General features: G+C 50.9%; 1 protein-coding gene across 2 annotated transcripts in view; it reads right to left on the reverse strand.

Annotated features, from left to right (window-relative positions):
* The window catches only part of KCNT1 (potassium sodium-activated channel subfamily T member 1), a gene marked incomplete at both ends in the record, with an annotated part of 75,477 nt that extends 54,008 nt beyond the window's left edge, over positions 1-21,469 (reverse strand). Inside the window, 2 exons of one of the 2 annotated variants that reach the window (XM_080630747.1) lie at positions 8,481-8,667; positions 21,324-21,469. In XM_080630747.1, coding sequence (XP_080486873.1) covers positions 8,481-8,667; positions 21,324-21,469 — 333 coding nt within the window. Of the gene's footprint in view, positions 1-8,480; positions 8,668-21,323 lie in introns of those variants that run through there. The other variant, XM_080630750.1, reaches the window with a different exon arrangement.

Raw genomic sequence — 21,469 nt, forward strand, 5'->3', positions numbered from 1 at the left:
AGCAAAGGCTGCGCCGACAGCCGGCACCGGCGCAGATCGCAGGCACGCGGCGAGGCTCGATGACTCTACCCGCAGCCCAAAAAGCAATTGCTCCTGCCTCAAGGTAGCTGCTAAATCTGCAAAGCAACGCTGCTGCTCCTGCGGGAGCCCGCGTGGGCTGCAGGAAGCACGGCACAGTCACTAATCCAAACACAGCCGCTGGAGTACCGGCGCGCTCCGCAGCCTCCCTGCCGCACTCCCCCACGGTTCCTCCCCGAAGGCGCCGTGTGAGCTGCACTGATGGAGGATGGAGGCTGCGTGAGCCTGTGGGCTGGAGCCCGGGTCCGAGGAGCTCCGAGCCTGGACAAGGAGCAAATGCCCCATAGGAGCTGCAGCCGGCAAAGCGGAGAGTGCGAGTGTCCACCATGCGGCAACTGCCCCCCAGACGTGACAAAACCCAGCAGATCTCAGTCCCAGCAGATGTGGTGGGTTTCACACCACCTGAAAGTGAAACTTAAACCCTGCTGTCGGAGCAGAGAGCAGAGCAGACGGACAGCATCCGTGTTCGTTCCCGGTGTTACAGGAGAGGAGCAAGCGCCAGCCCAGAGTGAGGAACTTGCCACAGGCCTCTGCAAATCAGGACCAAGAAACAGGCAGTGTGAAGAAGAGCAAGGATCATGTGAGGAAAGGGGATACAACCTGCACATCCACACCTAACTCCAAGGGTTCCAGGAGCTGCAGACAGGAGGATGACAGCACCTTCCTCAGGACCATCACACATCCCAAGGCAGGATCAGGCTGGGTGGAGGGTCTCAGCCTCCAGCCTTGGCTAAGCTGCTGTAACACGATTGATGACACAGACATACCCCATCTACAACCCCTGCACCCCACAGACAGCGTATCCAGCATCTCACATTACACACCACACCAGTCAGCTTTGTGCAAAGCTACATAAAAGACATACATAACGAACCCCCAAAAGCTCCAAGGCTGCCGGTGACACCAAAGTGTCCTGGAGAGAATAATAAAATCATCATTTTGCCCTGGGTTTGGGGAGTTCCGTTGGATGTTGTCATGGATGTTGGATGGAGTCATGTCTATGCTGTCCTCAAGAGGGCTCTGCCACAGTACTATTAAAGAGCAGCAGCAAAAATCATCTCTGACAAAGAAACCATTGACAACAGTAGACATGAAATGTGGCTCAGTAAACTGACGATGGCGGAGCACAGAGCGAGGGTCAGACACTGGGTAGCTCTGCATCTTTGCTACAGCTCCAAGCAAGTGCCAGTGGAGCAGAGGCAAATGCAACATGGCAAGGAAATCTGCGCTAGCTGCAGGGCTTCAGCAGGCAATGTGTTCACATCGCTTCTGATAACAGCTGAAAATAGTAGACAATAGAGAATTAATCCTCTCTATTGGTGGAACTTCCTAGAAACAGAGATGTTTTGATTCAAATTTCAGACTTTTTATTCCTCTTTAAACCCCTCTGCTGCGCAGTCTACCACAAAGTGAAGTTTCTGAGATGCTGTGCCTTACAAGCGAACGCATGGCGCAGATTTACTAAGCAATGTATTTAGGGTCTGCTGGTGATCTCTTTTACCATGACCACAGAGGGGTCTACGAGAGAGCAGCTCACACCCAAGCAGAGCTGCACGAGGCCCGGGCAGGCTGCAGAAGGCTGTGATGGTGCAGCAGGAGTTGAGCCCCCATCTCCCCCAAGGCTGCAAGCGGGGGATGCCGGAGCTCCAACGCTCCCCACACGCAGTCAGCCATGAACAGGTTGTGCAGAGGAAAAGGAATGAGCACCACCTTCAGAATGGCAATAAATGATTTCCCTTGAGAACAAAGATGCAACTGTGATGAGATAAAGCGGTGGGAAAACATAGCAGGGAAATGTAATGCGTTCTCTGCAATTACAGCTACAGCTGCCGGGTTGTTTCTCATACTGCCACGACAGCAGCAGTGACAGCTTCAGTCTCAGCCTGACCTCCTGCCCTCACCCAAGCCAACAGCAGCACTCCTATTGATTTATGCAGACACACGGGTTTGCTGTGATGGCATATACAATTTCTTCACCCTATCTGTGGACAGACTCACATCCATGGCACTTCCCTGGTGCAAAAGGGACCCATGTCCCTCACAAAAGGTAGATCTGTGGCAAGATCTTCAATGGAACCGAGCTTCTGCCACTGGCTTGCGTGGGATTTCTGTTCTCTGCTCTGTACTGGCAAGTTTAAGCAGCCATCCATGGGAGCACAGGAGCTCCAGGCAGAAAAGTGTCCCAGGGCATGTGCACAGCTGGAGCAACCGGCAATGTCCCTACCCGGCTTCGGTCTCAAGAACACGTGGAAGGAGATTTGCCCTAGTTAACCATGGAAGGACATTTTTCATGCCACTCTGCACTCCATTTCTTCAGTCTGGACATTCTGCATGTCCTGTACAACTGGTGCAGGGCAGTAAAAATGCCAGTGTGATGGATTCTCTTCCCAGAGGGCCAATGTCAGCCACACAAGGTGCTCTGTGACAGTGTGCCCACCTGGACCAAGCCCTCACCCCTGGATTGCAAGAGCTGCCCCTCCTTCCCTTCTGCTTTGCTGCTTCACATAATACGAGCCAAAATCAGCTCCTTGGTTGCTGTAAGTCTCTCTTAGGACTATCCCCACTGCTCTCAGCAGGGACATACCCCCCTTGCTGGTGTTTTCCCTTTCACTCAGGCACTCTCAGGTAACTTAAACCACTACACTCCCACTTTCAAGTCCATCCTCCCCATAGATTTAATAAAAACTAAAGTAAATAAACTGAGAAAATACACCAGGGAGGGATGGAAATTTGAGCCCATAGTGTTAAATTGCGCTAAATAACTGAAAATCAATGTTGTTCTTCCTTTTCATCAGGGCGCAGCTGCACATACTGCAGCACTCCAGGGACACCTCCACTCATTCCACCAGACTGCTACGTGCGCTCACTTTTATTGCTAGCCAAGGTCCGTTCCTGACAGTAAAAGCAATATCCCTGAAAAGAATAATGACTCTTTTCTAATAAAATAATATATAGAATTATAAGAGAAATGCATTTCTTCTCTTATTCTATCACTTTCATAACTTTCCTAATATTCCTGCTGATGTCCAGGGGTTCCTGCCTTAAGATGAATACTCAACGGCACACCAGTAGCTAGAAGGGAACATCCATTTAAAAAGCTCCAAGTGGCACTTCAGTTAAGACACCACGCTAGTAATCATCACTGCAGCCTTTCAGACCAATGAAAAGCAAACTGCAATTAGGAATGATAGCTGAGATCAAAAGAAAAAGCCTACAAACAGAAGGAAATGCAAATGCCCCTTAAGGGAGAGGACCTCCTGCAGCCCCCCTCACTGGGGAGGACCCGGCCACCCCATAAGCTCCAACACTCATGGATCGTAGCTTCTCCAACAACTTAGGTAGTACCTAAATGGGAGCTGGGTCAGTGCTGCAGGCTTCCTGAGCAGAGCAAGCACTTGCTTCTGTACTGTCAGATAGCCAGAAAGTTTCTAAGTGTTGACTCAGGAGAAGAGCCTAATCCAATTAATAAATGTCCTGGTTTTGCTTTGCCAGGTGGCAAAAGCTGAAGAGAAGCAATTCAATTCAAGTGATCATACGTAACTTTCAGATCCCACCGTCTTCACCAGTGTTATTTATTACTTGGTTTGGAGCTGGCCTCAGGCATCAGCCTTGAGTCAGCCCTCGAGAGATTCTGCACACAGGGCTGGTGGGAGACTGGGTCTTAACACTTGTGTTGAGGGAATGGCTATTAGACACTAAATACCTCCATCCTGCCTCCACGAGCAAGGGATCAGAATGCTGGGAGATGAAGAGTCTTCATCAAGGGACTTTGTGGCACACAGGCATCAGAGCCGGATCTCCTAAATCCAGGTACAAACCTTCACAAGCACAGATGGTGCAGCCTGAAGAGACATTGCAGTCCAGAGCCTAAAATATTGGCCACTACCTCCCCATCACAGAAATAAATGGCTCTAACTTCAGGACACAAACTGGAATTTTCAAATTGGCATCTGCATCTTCCAAATAAAATGAGAAATATTGCCCATTAAATCAAATGGCAATGAAGCAGGGATTCAGCCGCAGACATATTCAAAGAACCTAACACAGGGACACAGAACTGCCCAGATCCATTAATGTAATGATGCATTTGATGAGGAAGTCACTTGGGGCATGTTAGCATGAAAACTGCAGGGGTAAGCTCCTACAAGGCTGATACTTCAGCACTCTGGTTTGTTTGTGCCAGCTATAATCCAACCCATGATTCAGAGCCATGCTGAATGACAAGTTGAAGAGACCAAGACCAGATGTCAGTTAACAGACAAAGGAGCTTCTGAAACCTGTCTGACCTGGAAGCAGAACTTGCCCCAGTTGTTAAAAGCCTCTTTTCTGGGTTATGCAACATCTGAAAAATCTTTGATTTGAAATAGATGTTAAATTTGTTATCGAGCAGTTGCTGAATTCTTCTGCTCAAGCAGCTTTTCCAAACATCCTTACCCATCAAAATGATTCTTTTCTGATAATTAGCCTAGGAAAAAAAAAGCACTTAATCAAAGTGACATCCATTACTTCTAGCTACTGTAAATAGGACTGTGGCTTCTGACAATAATCTTCTGGAAAGCATTCAGACTATTTAAATGAGGCGACGAATAAGCTCTTCATGGCACGTCTCTGAGAATACGGTTTAATTTCATTTGTGGGCTTTTTTTATACGTGCCCCAACCCAGTTGTCAGCACTGTCCAAGAAAAGAGAATGCAGGAGATCAAAAACTGCCGTAGTCAGGACAGCAAAGATCAAAGGGATGCCACAGCTTGTGGTACAAAACAATATTTATCAATTCAGCAGATGTGTTTTCTCAGCTGCTTTTAATCAGCAAATACCAGTATCACTTTAGAACAGAAGCCTTCCATAGAGAGCCCAGACTTGCAGCCCCGATGGGATGCGGCATTGAGCTCCTTCTCCCTTCCACCAGCAGCCCTTGGCATTGCTCTTACACACATAGGCACCATCACACAGAGGATTCCTGTTCCCGGAGTCATCATGTCCCAAGTACGTGGCAGGGCAGCAGCAGTATTCCTGTCCCTGGTTCCTCTCCTTCTTTTAATTACAGGCTCAACATCTTAACTCTGCCTCTTTGCTGTTACATTCCAGTGGCTATGAATACTTCCACAACAACAGAACATCAGTGAGATAAGAAATGCAATACTCTCATAGGAAAGCAGAAGAGCTCTCTTTTTATCCCGGTATTGACATTGACTGAACCTTCCAAAAAGAGGGAAAGAAACTTCTAGAACCAGTCAGGACTTCTGCCAAAGCACTGAGGCAACTGCAAGGTTCCCAAAGAGAACCTTTCCTTCCCAAAGGAGAAATCACCCTCTCAGCCCCTGTCAGTCAGAGTTATGCCCTGAGACAGTAGTTTGTACCCTCTGGAGATGTAGATCTCAATGACGGTTAATCCTGTTCCTAGAGCATAAAGACCTGCCTTGCAAAAATGTCAAGCATAGTATGTAAGTACAGTTGCATGGCACTGAAATACAGCTGAGCCCAAAGCCCTCCAGGTGCCTCGTGGTACTGAGTTCCAAAGATGAATAAGACCTTGGAAGGAGCACTTCCATTTGACAACTCTAGGTTTTCTTGTCATGAGGCTTTTCTCTCTGTTGCACAAATCCATTTACCTCCCCCATCCCTCTTCTAGGCGGCCTTTTCCTATTTGTTTCCTGGCTGATTTATTACCATCCTCCACACAACATTCAAAGTATTATTGTAATTCTCATGTCAGTCTACCTGCCAGAGACTAAGCCCTACTTAGTTTAACTGACTGTCTTCACCTTTCACATTCTACAAGTAAATTAGAAGCAGCTTATTTTACCTGTTCCACCTCATATTCACTGATTAATTCTTGCAGTTCTGTGGGTTATCTGGATGTTTTCTCTCCTGCTGCTGTACCACAGCTCTCTAATTATCTCTTTGTTCTACCAAGCTCTTGTTTCCTCAGGCTCCAGCACTACCTCATTCTCTTACTTCAGACCAAGTGTTGGTGTCTCCTCAGCATCCTCAGTGATGAGGATGGATTAATACATCTCTAACAGAAGTGGTTCTAAATCCCCAGAAGCAGCGAAACTTGGATTCCCCCACAGCCTCCCATCCTTTTAGTCTCCCGCTGACCTCAGAAACCTCTTCGCTTTCATCAGCACACTATCATTCCAGGGGAGTTTTTCAGAGGCAGATATTTGAGACGCTAATGTATTTAGCATTGCTTTTACAAATAAATGAGATATTTAGTGCTCTGGGTGTTTTCCTCTGGTGTTACATCTGTAAGTCCAACGAGCTCTATTTTACCATCCACAGTTCCCCATACTGCTTACATGGGGGAATTTTCCTCCACGCATTCCTGTCAGTGCTGTAACTTCAAAGCACATCTCTCAGCTGCTTAGTATTTATAAGCACAGCAAAGCCAAAAGGCTGCCTGCTTTTTTTCTGTTAGCCTGAATCAGCTCCTTATTCAGTTGGTCTGGAACAGACTAACCGACTAGTCTTAATTATACCAGCGAGCTTGCTTTATCTATAAGGTCCCAGTATCATTAATGACTTGAACTGAAACGGAGGCCTAACACCAACATCTCCAAAAGCCTACGGTGGTGGCTTATCCCAATTCTCAGAGAAGTCAAGAGGACCTTGTGTGTGTAGCAAATGTATGCTCATAGATTTGCATTCCCAAATACACTGTGAAATTTTTAGTATTTTCTAGGTGAAGGGGAGTCAAGCAACTAAAGATAGCAGCACACAGAGCCAGTGGAACACAGATATCTTGGGAAACAAGGCTAATGAATTTAACGGAATAATCCGGAGTATCTCCACACTAAAACCAGGGAGAGGTTCTGAATCAGAAACACTCAAATCAAGATGAAAATGAAGGTTAAGGGATAGACCAGAGAAATGCAGGAAAACCACAATCTGCAATTGCCATTTTCTGTATTTCAGATCCATTAAAATACTTAAATACGAAAACTATTAAAACTCTAAACTTCAAACTTTGAGCCACATCATAACCATTCTGAAACCCAGGCATTTTCTTCAGCAGGAGTTTCCTATTAACCTCTCACATTATGCCATAAAACTGTATTAATGCTTAAGTGCCTGGCAAGGAAATCTGGGATTTAAAATCCTGAGGGTCACATAGACTCATTTTCTGGACAGACCAATTCTTACGCAGCTATAAAAGTTAGGAACACTTCTTTAGAACATTTGTAAATCCCACAATATCAAAGTCCATGTCTTGGTTTGTTTGGTTTTGCACGACAAGTGCATATATGAAAAAATTCAATTGCCTTTTATCACAGATGCACAAAAGCCTTGATGCGGGTGTATCAAATACACAGCAGCCAACCAAACGCTAACTCACCAGCAACGGAAGGGTTTTCTCAACACGAGTTACATCTCTCTGCTTACATCATGCAATTAATTGGTAGGAAGAGATGACAATCTTACTGATTCCCCATCAGCACTGTAGCTCCTTGATTTTTATGATATGAACAGAGTTGAAAGAAGGGTTTTCTTGTTCCTCTTCATTTAACTGCTTTGCCCATGGAATTCACTGCCACTCATGGCATTTCTCCTTTTGCTTTAGCTCACTCAACATGGTAATAAATCCCTGCCAGTCAGCCAGGAATAGCAACCCATAAAGGCCATTTCTTTACGCATCCCAAGGAAGGGAGAGTTGTGCCATATTCACAGAAGCTCTTTAGAGTTACTCTGCTCCCATCAGCATCCTCTGCTGCAAAGACAGCCTCTGAGAACAGCCTGGATGAGCCTTGCCTCCTAAATAAATGTATGTGCTCAGCCCAAACTCTGCATATGGCTTAACAGGGAGTTCCACCAGCTTCTCACCTCTCCAATTATATCCCATGCATCTCCTAGACAATGATCCCTTTCTCTCCTTGTCAACCCCTGACAGGACTCACAGACACAACAAACTGCCCAGAATATCCACATATCTTAACGTCTGATGGCCCGTTAGACCCACAGTTCCCAATGCCCAGCAGCTTCAGCATGTCCATCAGCCCTGGAACACCCCCATATTCCTGGTGCCTACTGTCCAAGGCATACCCACGCTCATCCCTGTGACCTCCATCCCCAGCCCACCAACCCCGTGCCACTTCGCCCGGACATGCCCATTGCTTCCTGCCAACACCCCCCAATGCCCGCAGACTCCGGACACTCCCGCACCCCAGTGTCCGCATCCACCTCGCCCGCCACGACAGGAACTGACCGGCAGCACCGCGGAGAGCTCCGCTCCGGGCGAGGTACAGCACCGCGGAGAGCTCCGCGGCCGCCCCGCGCCCCGGAGCGGGGTCCGCTGGGTCCCGGGAATGCGTCCCCATCGCCATGCATGTGCGTGTCTGTCCCCTTCCCTCCTCCCCGCCGGTGGGTGTGTGCCCCCCGCCCCGCTGCCCCCCAGGTACACCCCGAACCTGTCGTCGCTCTGGAAGGACTGGTCCCCCAGCAGCAGATCGCGGAAGCGGTACCGGGGCGGCAGTGGCAACACCTCGGACTCCAGCTCCGTCATCTTCAGGGCGGCGATGTCCAGAATGACCCCGCTCTTGCGGCTCCCGCCGCCGTCCCCGCCGCCGCAGCCGCCGGGCGACGAGAGCCTGCGGGAGAGAAGGGGGTAGCGGCAATGGGGGGGGCACCCTGCCCTGCCCTGCCCGCGCCCTCCGCCCGCTCCGGCACCTCCTCCGGGGCCGGCCCCGCGCAGCCCGCGCCCCGCGCCGGGAGGGGCTGCCCGCCCGCCGGCTGCAGTTACATTGCGGGGCAGGCGGCGGTGCCCCCTCTGCAGATCGCTTCCCCCGGGGGCATGGGTGACGAGGGGTTCCGCCGGCCTCAGGCGAGGGGCCGGCGCCGCGCAGGGCAGCGCCGAGCGCAGGACATTCGCTCCTCAGCAGGCAAACAGCAGAGAGCGAGCAAGAGGAGCCAATGGAAAAGCCCAATCGGCAGGAGGAAATAAAACTGCTCGCAAGAGAGATGTACAGCTGGCAGCCAAGCCCAGATCCACCCCCAGCCTCCCCCCGCAACGAAAAGTATGGATGGGAGGCAGCCAAGGTGATGGCTCCACAACTCTGCTGGCAGAAGCAGCACAACCTCCCCTCTGGACTGCCGGTGCTTAAATCATCCACACAGCCCCAGTATTAAATGAGAAACCGCTAACACTGATGAGTCAGTCATGTCCAGCTGCCAAGTGTCGCGGCCAGGAGGGTATGTCACCCATCCCGTGGTGTGCCGATGTGTCTGATCAAGGGATGGGGGATCACAGTGCCTGGGAGAGATGCGAGGCAATTGCTCAGACATGGAAAACTGCATATGGCCAGCTATATGCAACCTGCCTTGCCACACAGGAAAGAGATGAAACTCAACCAGCTCACAAACTATCATTTCAGAGGGCTAACAGCTTGCCTTTGGTCTCCTTTTCAAACCACATTTACCAACCAGAACCTGGCTATGACAGTGCTCCCCATGTTAGCTAGAGCTACTAATTATAGCAGATCAGGATTAAGCTGAAACTTTCCAAGGCAAAGCAGCCATTCACTGCTGGAAAGCCAGAATGCACACACACAAGGCAAGATCACAGGTCCTGATCCTTCACCAGTGACATTTATCCATGCCATGCCAGGAACTCCAATTTCAGAAGTGGGAAGGACAGGGAGAACTTGGAAGAGGAGACAAGGCACCTCTGCAGTGAGCTGATTCCTAGTCTCTTAGATATAACTTCGGAGTGTGAGGCAGGCAAATAGATGAAAGGCTCCAACTCCTGTCAGCTGCACTTCCAAGGGTCTCACCCAAAGCCGCTCCAGCCCACTCATACCACCTTCCCACAGCTTTGCCTCCAGTACATACTGCATCAGCTATATACAGGCAAAAGAACTTCAAACAGCTGAATGCTAAATTGGCAATAAGCAGACATCTAGGGGGTTCACTGCTGGCTGCAGAGATGGGATCTGAAGCTCCACAGACTGTCTTCTACCTTCAACAACTCAAACCTCTGTAAGTGAGTTCCCAGCTGACCAGGTTCCAAAGACCCCATCAGCTGTCATTCCCAAGTTTCTGGAAGAGCAACCAGCATGTTGCTGAACACAGCCCAGAAGACAAGACAGCTCACTCTCAGCACTTGAGATGATTTTCACTGATGTTATCTGCCACTTAATTCTACACCCCCAGAGCTTTTCAATCCCTTTCAGCTGCCATATGCACACTGCAGCCACTGCAGCTCTGCACTGAGTAATGCATCTGTGCAGGGCCTTGGGTATCAACGAAGTTGTTCTATGACATCCATTGATCCAAAACTTGGTCTTTAGGGGAAATCAAGCCAAACTCCTGTCAACTCAAGGACTCCCTCTGGGTTAAACGATAGAAGCACAGAAGTTAGCTGAGCATCTCTAGCTCACGTTGCAAAGGAGGATCTAACACTAATCCAATCCCCCCTAAAAAAGCCACAATTAACTTAGAGCTTAACTATGATAAATTATGCCAAAAATGTACTTTCTCCAGGCCACCTCCAGCAAAGTTCTAGCCCAGCTGAGACATCTCAATGCTGTGAGGCCAGGAGAGCATCCCAAAACTGGACTTTCACAGAGAGAAAAGATAAACTTCAGAAATCATCCACTCTCTTATTATAATGCATACTTTAAAGTGGGGAGCCAGGTGCCTCACTCCGAATGTGGGTGATTATAATTGCATTTGAAGGAGACTGTCACACACAGCAATCTCCATTGATTATTAAGTGCCTGTTTAAAGGAGCGTTTTGTTTCGCTTCCCAGAGGAAAGCTACGGCTGCACAGCCACGGCCACACCGACTGCCATGTGGAAAGGGCACCTTTACACGCAGCTATCACCCTGGCTTGCACGCCCCACAGCTCCCATGGCTGAGGTCCAGGCAGGTCCATCATTACCCTGCATCCACTGAAAGCTAGAGAGGCTCGTATCTACCCATCCTCTCATCAAACACTTGTCTCTTGGGCTTTGGGTATGGTTCTTTTCAGACCCGATTCATCCACCTCTGTTGGCCTCAGGTCATGTGTCAGATTCATGAAAGGAAGCAAATTTTTACCACTGGCCTTTATCAGCACTAAGAAATTGTAGCAAAAGCCAATTCTATTGCTACCTCTGGGAACACAATTTCTGCTGAGTATTTGCATCCGAGGTTCTTCTCCTATCCGCAGTAGCAGCTACATCTTGAATACATTCTCTCTTACCCTCACATAAGAAACCATTCAGAATGAAGGTTCAGCAAGACAAATACCGCATGCACCTCTTTGATAAAGGGTCTTTATCAATTACACAGGGACTTTAAGACGTGTTTCAAATCAGTGTCTCAGAATAAACTGCTCCTGCCTTGCAAAGCAATCTCCCGACACAGAGAGTTTGCAACCCTCCTCTCCTCCCAAACACAGGGATTCTGAGCTATAGAACTGCCACAGCAACCCGGCTACTTCTTCGAAACAGTAGTGGTATAAAATAAAACATTCATGAACAAGTTTGGTTATTGCAGAGTCTTCAAATACTACTGGAAAAAAAAATACCCCAAAGTGATTTATAGCTAAATACGGGACTGCAGCTTTATTTTTATCTCCTCTTTCCTTCCTTCCTCCAGAACCATGTACCATTAAAGCTGCACGTTGTAATCAGCATATGGAAACCTCAACACTCTTCCACTTTCTCACTACGACACCGTCTCTCCCCCAGCTTGGCCAGCTCCCCAGCAGCAATCGGCATGCCAGGAGGGGGACACCCTACTGCTCAGCCTCTTGGGAACACGGGAACTGGGATCAAGGGGAGCGTGACCCAAACCAGATCTCCCCTTCGATCTCTCCTTACCGTTAAACTGCAGCTAGACAGTCCCCATAGCAGGCTGGCCCCGTGGAGCGTGTTCTATAGCAAGAGCCTCGGAGCCGCACCAACGTTGGGTTCCTTCAATGCGCTTTCTCATGCGTGGGCTGGTCGCAAGTGCGTTCTTCCCTCACTGTGTTCCCAGCCGGGGCACGCGGGAAAGCTGCGCTGCTGATGGCACCATCCCCTGAGACTGGAAACGCAGGCAGGAGACCAGCGGCAGCCCACACGTGTGCCAGTGCCGGCTGGGGCTGTGCCTGGCCATGGCGGCTCCGCAGCGCGCAGGCCCTGTGGAGCTCATCAGAGCCTGTGCAGGTTCCCAGCACTCAAGAGGCAGCTTTGCTCAGAGGAAACTCCACGGCTGGAAGCTCACTGCAATGTGTGTTAGGGGCTTATGGTGTTCATTGACTAATACATATCAAAGAAGAGGAAGGACAGAACCCAAGTTCCTCTTCTGCTTCCTTGCATGCTGTGCACCACAGAAACCACAGAGCATCCTCCTGCTTCCCATCACAAACCAGTCCCAAACCGCCTGGGGGCATCGACAGATCCATAATCCTACATTATGGTACCCTTGTGATGTAACTGCCCAAACCTGCCAGGCACCATCGGGAGCTCCAAAGCTCTCAGTGACACTCCCTGCTCTGTCGGCACCAAAAAGACCCTTCCAAAATGTTCTTCCTCTTGTTCTTCTAGAGGCTGGGGTGTGCAAATAGAAAAAACAATTGAACCTACATTTGGGGCAAACTCTTGCCCCAGATTTTAGGGATTTACAGCCTAAATCCCTCCTCTCCCACTGTTCCAGGCTATAAAAGGAGCCAAAATACAAGGTCCTGCTGGCAGCTGTCTGTCCCAACTCCATCCTTTCCCCAGGAGGATGTCCAGGGAGTCCAGATGTGTAGGAAGGAAAGCAAGTACCTTGCGTCCAATCTCAGCATCCCCATCCCAAGCACAGCCACTATTCCTCAAGCTTTGGTACCCAACAGAGTCTGGCTCTGCATCCCTAGTCCATCAAGTGAAGGCAAGCTCTGCCAGGCTCTCAGAGCCTTTCAGGTGAGCAAAGTCATAGAGGAAATTCTGCCTTTTCTTGTTCTATATTTATTTAAGTATACACAATCATCTCCTATTTGTTTCTCCTCCCGCAGCTTTTCTGGTTACCGGGTTACAGTAGTTCCCCCCTCTCATTTTGCTTTTTCTCTTCTGAGTGACATCCCTGTGGGGTCTCTTAATGACCCGAGCACATGGGGAGACATGGGCTGGAAGGCAGAAACCCCTCCTGTGCCTGCAACACACAACTGCTGCAGGCATTGGCATCACTCTTGGCACAGCAGCACAACACAGCCCAGCCAAAGGGGAGGGCAAAGACCACGGAGGGAAGGAAAGCAGCTAACCTACACCTCAGCTGGGCAGAGGGAGAGCCCCAGATTCTTACCCCACCATCCTTTCCATCCCCAGAGGTCACACGGTGACCCTGATGCCATTCATAGAGATCACAGCCCTGGCACCCAGATGATATGTCCAGAGCCAGGGTCTCCTGCACCATGGTGTGGCCCCTTGGGGAGGAGTACACACACAGGCCAAGTGGTAGGGCTCTTTACCCCAAAAATACAGCATTAAACCCCTCTATTTCCTGAGCGTAAGTCCCATAACCAAGTGAGAAATCATTGCAACCGGAATCGGGGAGAGATGGAAGGAGTCTATTTCTGTTAATAAAATAATTGTATCTACTTCATAGACACCTCTGTGTCCACAAGCAATCGCCTCCATTCCACTTAATTGCTTTATCAGCTTCTTATTAACTATATGATGGCTGTGGCTTTATTACTTTTTGATTCAAAGAGCTAAAAGTGCTCCAAGGGATGTGACCAGGCCCATCATAACAGCCAAGCCGTGATTTCCAGATGCTCTGAGCAGCTTCAGCCCAAGTTCTGTGGGTACCACAGCCGCAGAACACACACACACACACACACATATATAGGCAGTACATGAAGCGCTCAGTCCTCCACATTAAACTCCTGCATCCAAATCCGATCTGTCCACATGAAAAGTGTCCCCATCACAGGCTGACGCTGCTCAAAACTTGTACAGAGCTGCAGAGCCCCGTGACGAATCCATCCATCGCTTCGCTTTCAACAAGTGCAGGCAATTTAGCACCACAGGCCTCATGGCAAAATTAGCATTTTGTGTATTTCACATTGAAAACGAACAGGAAGCGTGAGTCAGTGCAAGGCTCCACCAGCCTTCCCCCCGCTGCCAATGCTGCTTGCTAGAAGATAAAAGTAGAAATTGTTCCTTCCAGGTCCGGAGCCGGTTTTTCTTATTAGACAACCCCATATTAGCAATTCAACCCCACATCTCCCCATTTCCTTCTGGCTTGGTGCACACATTCACTTCGTACAACAGGGTAAGGCTTGGGCAAGGCAGAGCCCTGCTGAGAAGCCTTTTCACTCATCTTTCATCCCACAGCAGCACAGGCAGCACAGGAGTGGTGCAGGCAGCTCAGCTCCTTCAGCCCCAGTGGGATCAAAAAGAAGCTGAAGAAAGCGTTTGTGGTGAATAGTGCAGGAACCAGCCTGGGCTCCAGCTCCCCGGTGATGCTGAATGCTCAGGGGTTTGGTTTCATGAGCACTGTGTCTGCACACACAGGACCCTGGGGTGCCAAGCGCCAGGGATATGAGCACAGCATCTGCTGGGGAGAGACAGCAACAAGACCAGAAAGAGGAATTCAAGGAGCACAGGAGCAGAGTGGGCCCTTGGTTGGTGCCTGGTGCAGGGCAGGACCCACTGGACCAGACACATCCTAACCCGGCTCACAGCAGAGCCACATCCCCACAGCGAGGGGAAGGACAGCACCAGCCAGGCTCCCCACTCCCCATCAGAGCCAGACCAGAGCACAACCATCCATCTGTAATGGGTTTAGTCTGTTGAGTGCATGTGCAGAGTGCAAATTAGCTCACATGATCCCTTGCAGCACAACATACCAACCCCATCTCTCCTAAGGCCACAGCCCTGCTCCCCATCCCCACATCCTTGGTCAAGGGTCTCCCAGGGTCCTCACTCCGTTCCCTTCCTCCAAAGGTGAAGATTCAGCTCCCCACTGGAAGCAAACCGCTTACACCAGTGACCTGCACCAAAGGACAGGCTGGGCACAACACTCTGGCCAAGCTCTGCCTGCAGCCCCCACCCAACCTGACCCTTCCCACCAGGGACAGGCTCAGGAGCACCCAGTGTCCTCCCCAGCATCTCAGCCCCGAACAACCTCGGAAGGAGGGGTAAAGCCAGACCAGAGCCTGCAGAGCCAAGGTCACCAACCCTGCCGGGAAATTCCTGACCCAGCTATCTGCAGGGCTATTTATGGATTACAACATTAAACTATGTCTTCCTTGAAGGAGCTATATGCTGAGGAGCAGGTTTCCCAGAGCACGCAGCCCTTCCCCAGCAGGGACATGACCCTTCTTCTCCTTATCACGGTGCTGGGTCTGTGAGCAGCTGGGGAGCACACGCAGTTCATTTAAAAGCAGAATCATCCCTAGTGCTCAACAAATCAAGCAACAGGGACTCTCTCTGTTGGAAATGAAAAGCGATCCCTCACTGGGAGGTCTCATCAGTCCCGCTGGGGATTTCGGAGGCTGTGCACACCAGAATTCCCTGGGAATCACACAGCTTTTAATGGCAGGGTGCTGTTGCACACAGGGATAACACCAGGCTCGTGATGCATGCCAGCCAACAGAGAAAAAGCTTAAACTTAAACAGATCATTAAAGCAAAAAGAGAGCAATTCACTTGTCACAGCCTCAGGCTCTGTTCATGGAGCCAATAGACAACCCTCTGCTATCACCTGCTTAAGAAGGGGAGTATAATTCCTTCTGACACCAGAGCAGGTCTCCACACCTTAGCTACTCCTCTATTCACAGCCATTAGGTACCGCTTATCCCTGCAGCCACACTCAATGCCCAGACTTACCCCTCAGCTGTCCCTTGGGTCTCAGTTTCAGCAATTGGCATCATGAGGGAGGCCAGAAAGCCAAGTGGGTCTTGGCCAGTTCTAGTTCTACCGCGAGGACCCTTCTTAGTCCCTATGAATCCTAAGGCTCCATCACAGCCTCGGTCCTGCCAGTGCACCCTCCTACAGGCAGCAGCAGCCCTCCTTCCTCCAGCCCAGGGAACGGAAAAGCTCATCTCCAGCTAAAGCAAGGCTTAAAAGTCCTTTGTCCTCTCATTGTTGCCTAATCTGTTCTTTTTTCCTGGGGCTCCTCCCCCCCCATGGAGTTACCTGGGACCAAAGTCACCCTCTAACCCTTGCGAACCAGCCCAAACCCTCACCTTGGTAGCTGTAAGCAGGACAACGCTACCTGCTCCCAGCTCCCATCAGGATGGGCAAGGAGACGCTCTCAAGGCAGAGCTCGTTACACTCCAGAATCATTCACAGACAGGAGCATCCCACAGCACACGATCCTGGCTGTACCCCAGTCCCTCACCCCAGGCTGTTATAACCCTCCACCATCTTCGCCACTGCCCAGTATTTCTCAGGCTCACGTCAAAAAGGCTGCTAATCCTGACTAAAGATCTGCTGGCAAAATCCTCCCTCGGCACGGTCCCAGGCTGCTGTGAGCAGCTGGGATGAAGCTTGGAGAAGACACTTCCACGTGCTCCAGGCCCCTGCAGAACACTCCCCTCTGCTGAAAGCAGAACATAACAGAGAGACGCGGGAGGAGGAAGAGCCTTCGCACTGCCCGAGAGTACAAAGGCTCACAGAAATACTCCCCAAGAGGCTTCTGAGCCCAACTGCCAGACCAGGATGCGCAGGACAAAGAGCGGGATGACTCCTGGATTAAAAGGCAGGAGGCAAACAGAAGGGGAACAAACATCATCTGTGGGCTCCCACTGAGCTCTCTGCTGCTCCATGGATCCAGAAGGGATGGTGATGACTGCAAATGAGCCAGGAAGGTCAGCCCTGAACCTGACTGCAAACAGTTGCAGGAGGACCCTGCAGCACTGAGTGACCCGGTGACAAAATGTCAGGTGAAAATTAGCATCAGTAAATGCCAACTAATCCAAAAGGGAGAGAAACCACCTTCCTGCACAGGCTCTGCAAACCAGCACTCAGAAATAGCCAAAGTCACAGCAGACAATACTACAAAGCCAGCAGCTGACTGTCAGTGGTGGCCAAAGCCCAAAGCATTAGAAGAGGCTACGATAGCACAGATAAATCCACCGCAGAGCCACACACACTCTGGTTCCCCTCTTCAGAGATGATGAGGCACAGAGAAGCGCAATGGGGATAACTGTGGGGTTATGAAGTGTTTTGTACAAGGAGAGACCAAACAGCTCAGGGGGAGTCTTTAGCCTGGAAAGAGACATGAGGAAAAGCAGGCGAAATCAGAGCAGACGACCAGGCAGCAAGTACATCACAAGAGCTGTGGGAACCCAGGGAAATCACAGGGCAGCAGGCACAGAGGAAAAGCAGCACGTTTTCTCATAGAGCAGCTGCATCAGAGAACTCCCATCCTCTTGCAGAGGCAGCAAGTACCAATACATTCAAGAGGGACTGGGCAAATCCTGGGGAATCATCCATCCACACCTTTGAGGCACAACACCGGGATCCTGATTTCACAGGCTGCAGAGGTACAGCCCTGGGATGGGTCGCTCTGCACTCTCTGTCCCTGTCACCAGGGACACCAGAGGAGCCTGGGCTCAGCCCTAGTGTGGCTCTTGGCCTGTGTTTGTTCCCAAGAAGAATGAATGAGATGTTCCACACTCCGGCACAGCTTGGCACGGCTGCAAAAGAAACGCTAACGGGCTCCAAAACAAATCGCAGGCAGCACTTGGGAAGCAGGCACTGAGGTCAGGACGAGGTCTCGGATGGAGGACTGGGAGGATTCAGACAGATGCTGTAAATATTTTTGCAGGGCAGAAAGAGCCCTCAGCACAGGCACTGACCCACTTTGCTGTTCTCCAGCCAAGGCTGACACAGCCAGAGCCCAAAGGCAGTTTGCAAGGAGGACATTGGGCCTGTCATGGTCCTTCATTAAAGAGAACACCAGGGGGGGTCCCAAAACTTGTCCCCACTGCCCCAAGTGTGCTGGTGGGTGCTTTCCTGGGGCAGTTCTAGCAGCACAACCTGATGACAGTCCCATCGAGCCCTGGATCACAGCCGCATGCTTCCCTCTCCTCATCAACCGAGGAACACTAGAGCAGAATTCCTTATCTCTGCTATGCTCTGGAGATCCAGGGTGCTTGTCCCTGAAGTTTTATGGTTCCCTATTGCAGCTTCTCCTGGAACAGTGAGGCCAGGATCCCCATAGGCAGCCACAGCAACAGCTGCAATCCACAAGGCCGACTTTTGGGAAGCTCATAAACGTCTGTAATGTTGCCTGGATGAGCTGGTTAAGCAGCTACAGCCGAGTTTAGTGCAAGCTCTGCCAGAAAGCATCTTCCCATTCACTCCCAGAGAATGGAAAACTTAAGAGACCACAACAGGTTCTGAGCTGCAGGGACTGTCCGTGTGCTGGACTGAGGCAGTCCATCTGATACATGAGTGGCAGGAGAAGCGATGGGAGATCCACATCCTGGCCCTGATGTGCTCACACTGAGCAAGAATCCCGGTTAACCAATGCTTTTTTCTTCTCTTTCTTTTTTAACCTTGCTGCCACTGCTTCACATCTGGCTGTGATTGTTACACCAGAAAGCACAGCCTGTCCTGGCTGCTCAGGCTGAGACATCCCCTATCAAACCTACCTGGACGTGGATAACCACAATCAGACCTTCCCTGCCTGCAGCACTCACAGCTCCCTCTGGTTGCTGCTTTAAGACCCCATCCTCTGCTTCTCCAACACTGGAGCAGATGCTCCAGCTGGGACCCACCTCCCCTCCACATCCCACTCCCAAATCCATGGCAAGGCGCCCAAACCCCCCCTGCTCAGCACAGGACATCAACTGTTTGCTCCAAGTATAAACAGCAGCACTGAACCCAAGCAGAGAGGTGCAGCCTAACAGACAGGGGACAGATCTCCCATAACAGGCATTAAAAACAGACGTGAGGAAAGCCACCTACGTCTAATACAAAGACGGGATCTTCCCAAGCAGCTTCTCCAGGTATCCTTGTGCATGCCACCTTTTTTCATCTTCTTCTTCTTAAATAAGCCATATAATGGAGGTAGTGGATGGGAAATCCACGTCTCCTCTCACACATCCCTGCTTCTCCCGCGGGCCCCTTCCTTGTGCAGGGTATTTTTGCATGAGCTCTTCCATATGGCCACTCATCCATCACTGCTTCTTCCCAGAGTGCCCTTACATGGGCAAGGCAGGGGAAGAGGAGCTGCTGGCCAGAGGAAATCCTGTATTCCCTGAAGTGATGAACCAGCTCCTTGTACAAACAGTGACCGATTTCCCACGAGGTAGGAAAGTAAAGCTGAGGTTATTTGTACCCTCTGGGTGCCAGACACGTGTATTTGCTCTCCAAACAGACTTTCAATTGCTTTTACTCTTAACCCCTTTCTTTCCGACTGGAAGGGACGTTCGGGACCATTGTCCCCTTACAAGGACAGAAGAAAGCACTCAGGCATCCGCACCTCCCCTCCACACTCAGGCAACTGATAAGATGTGATTTCCTTCAACAGCTTTTGAGCCATCTCTAGATTTGCTCAGCACGAGGATAATTGAGGCTTCCACTTCTTTTAACGGGGCCAACACTGCTGAAGTCCCCTTGAGCACGTAGCAAACCGTACATTGGATGTGCTACACATCTTTGCTGCTCAGATCCACCCTGGCTCCCGTACCCTTCGCACACGCCTCAGGTGACAGGCAGCTATGGGCAAAGCTGCAGAGTCCTGACGGCTCCAACCAGCTTGTTTAACATCTCTGGAAGGGCAGCAAAGGGGCTGAACACAGAGGAAGGCAAGGCAAGCCACAGAAAACAACAGCATTTCAACCTCTCTGGAGCCAGAGGGGGTTAGAAACACATTGAGCTCTATAATAAAAACTAGAAAACAAAGGTCGTCTATCCAGATCGAGAGACAGGCGGGAAGACCTTTGGACAAGGATTTCGTTGTTGTGCATTAGATGAGGTTAAATGACCCTGAGCAGTTCTGCAGTATAAGGAGCAGTAACTGCTGCCTGAGCTCAGCAGCTCCTCCTTGTCCCTTAATACTGGAGTCCGAGCCCTCCACAACTGCCATCTCCAGCCTGTCCCTGACCCCCCCAGACACGTTCAGTGATGTTCAAGGACATCATTTCTGCAAACACACCAAGTACAGCTGCAAAATGGGGTTTGCTGAAGGCACTGGGACTCTGCAGCCACCTTGGCATGACCAAGGCAACCAAATGGTGTTCTCAGGAGTGAGGCGGGCCTGGCTCCTGAGGCACTGTTCCATGAGAGACGACTGCAGGGAAACAATGAGGGATTTAATCCCAAGAACCAATATTCAAGGATTTTATCGATTACCCAGTCAGTAGCAATGTACTGGAAGTTATGGAGTGCACTGAATACACTGTTCCTTCTTTTTCCATCTGGTCTTTTAGAAACAAAAGATGGTGTTACTAAATCACAGCGAGATGCCAACATGGAGAACTCCAGCTGACCAGCCCAGGGCACAAACCCAGGCAAGGTCCTTATCTGCCAAGAAGAAACTGATATACACACTTCATTGCCTTGTTTAAGCTGATGTTTGATGAGTGTGACAGACAGAAGAGCCACATTAGTAAATATAACCAGACCAATGATAATATAAAGGAGTTATCAGGAAAAGCTGGGATACTTCAGCAACAAGCATTCATCCCCTTGTGGGACAGGTCAGCATGAGAGGACAGTGGCACCAAGTCCTCGTGCTCCCCTTTGGGCAGCTCTTCACTTCTACAGCCCCTCCCTCGTACAGGACACTGTAAGTCTGGCACACAACAAGCCCAAAGCTGCCACGTGCCTGTGGAAATGTGGCTTTTTCACCTCTGTGCGTTTGAGTCCTCTGGCTTCGGGGAGGCTTCAGGGTTCCTCCAAAACCCTGCCCGACCCATGGGCCCCAGCCCGTGCAGGCACCACAGAGGGGCTGCGTCTGCCCTTTTCCCACGCAGGATGCGACTGGGAACAACTCGGGACTTCCGAGCATCCCCTGTCCCCAGGCAGCCTCCAACCGCTCCGTTCCCAGGGCCGCGGTGCCCGGAGGGGCGTTCGCGGGGACCCCTGCGAGCGGTGCGGAAACTTTGTGCTCGGCTTGAGCGCGGTTACAGGAGGGGGGACCGGGGGCAGGGTCTTGCCGGCGGGTCCCGGCCCCTCCGGGAGCAGACGGCGGGGGAAATGGGCTCCCCTCGGCCCTGCCCGGGGGGCTCCGCGATCCCGCAGCCCCGCAGCTCCCCACGACGGCGGCACATGGAGCCCCCGACGCCCCCCTCACACCCCACCGCGACCCCCACGGTCCGAGCCCCGCCGGCGGGTACCTGTGAGCGCTGCCATCGTCGTAGACGAAGGAGCGGTTGGTGTAGCACTCGGTACAGACGGCCGCCCCGTCGGCCGCCCTGCCCTCCGCCGGCCCCGCCGGCTTGTAGATCCCCTGCAGGCTCCGCTCTTCGCCCGAGAACGGCAT

This window comes from Psittacula echo, assembly GCF_963264785.1.
Source record: "Psittacula echo genome assembly, chromosome: 16".
NCBI lineage: Eukaryota > Metazoa > Chordata > Aves > Psittaciformes > Psittacidae > Psittacula > Psittacula echo.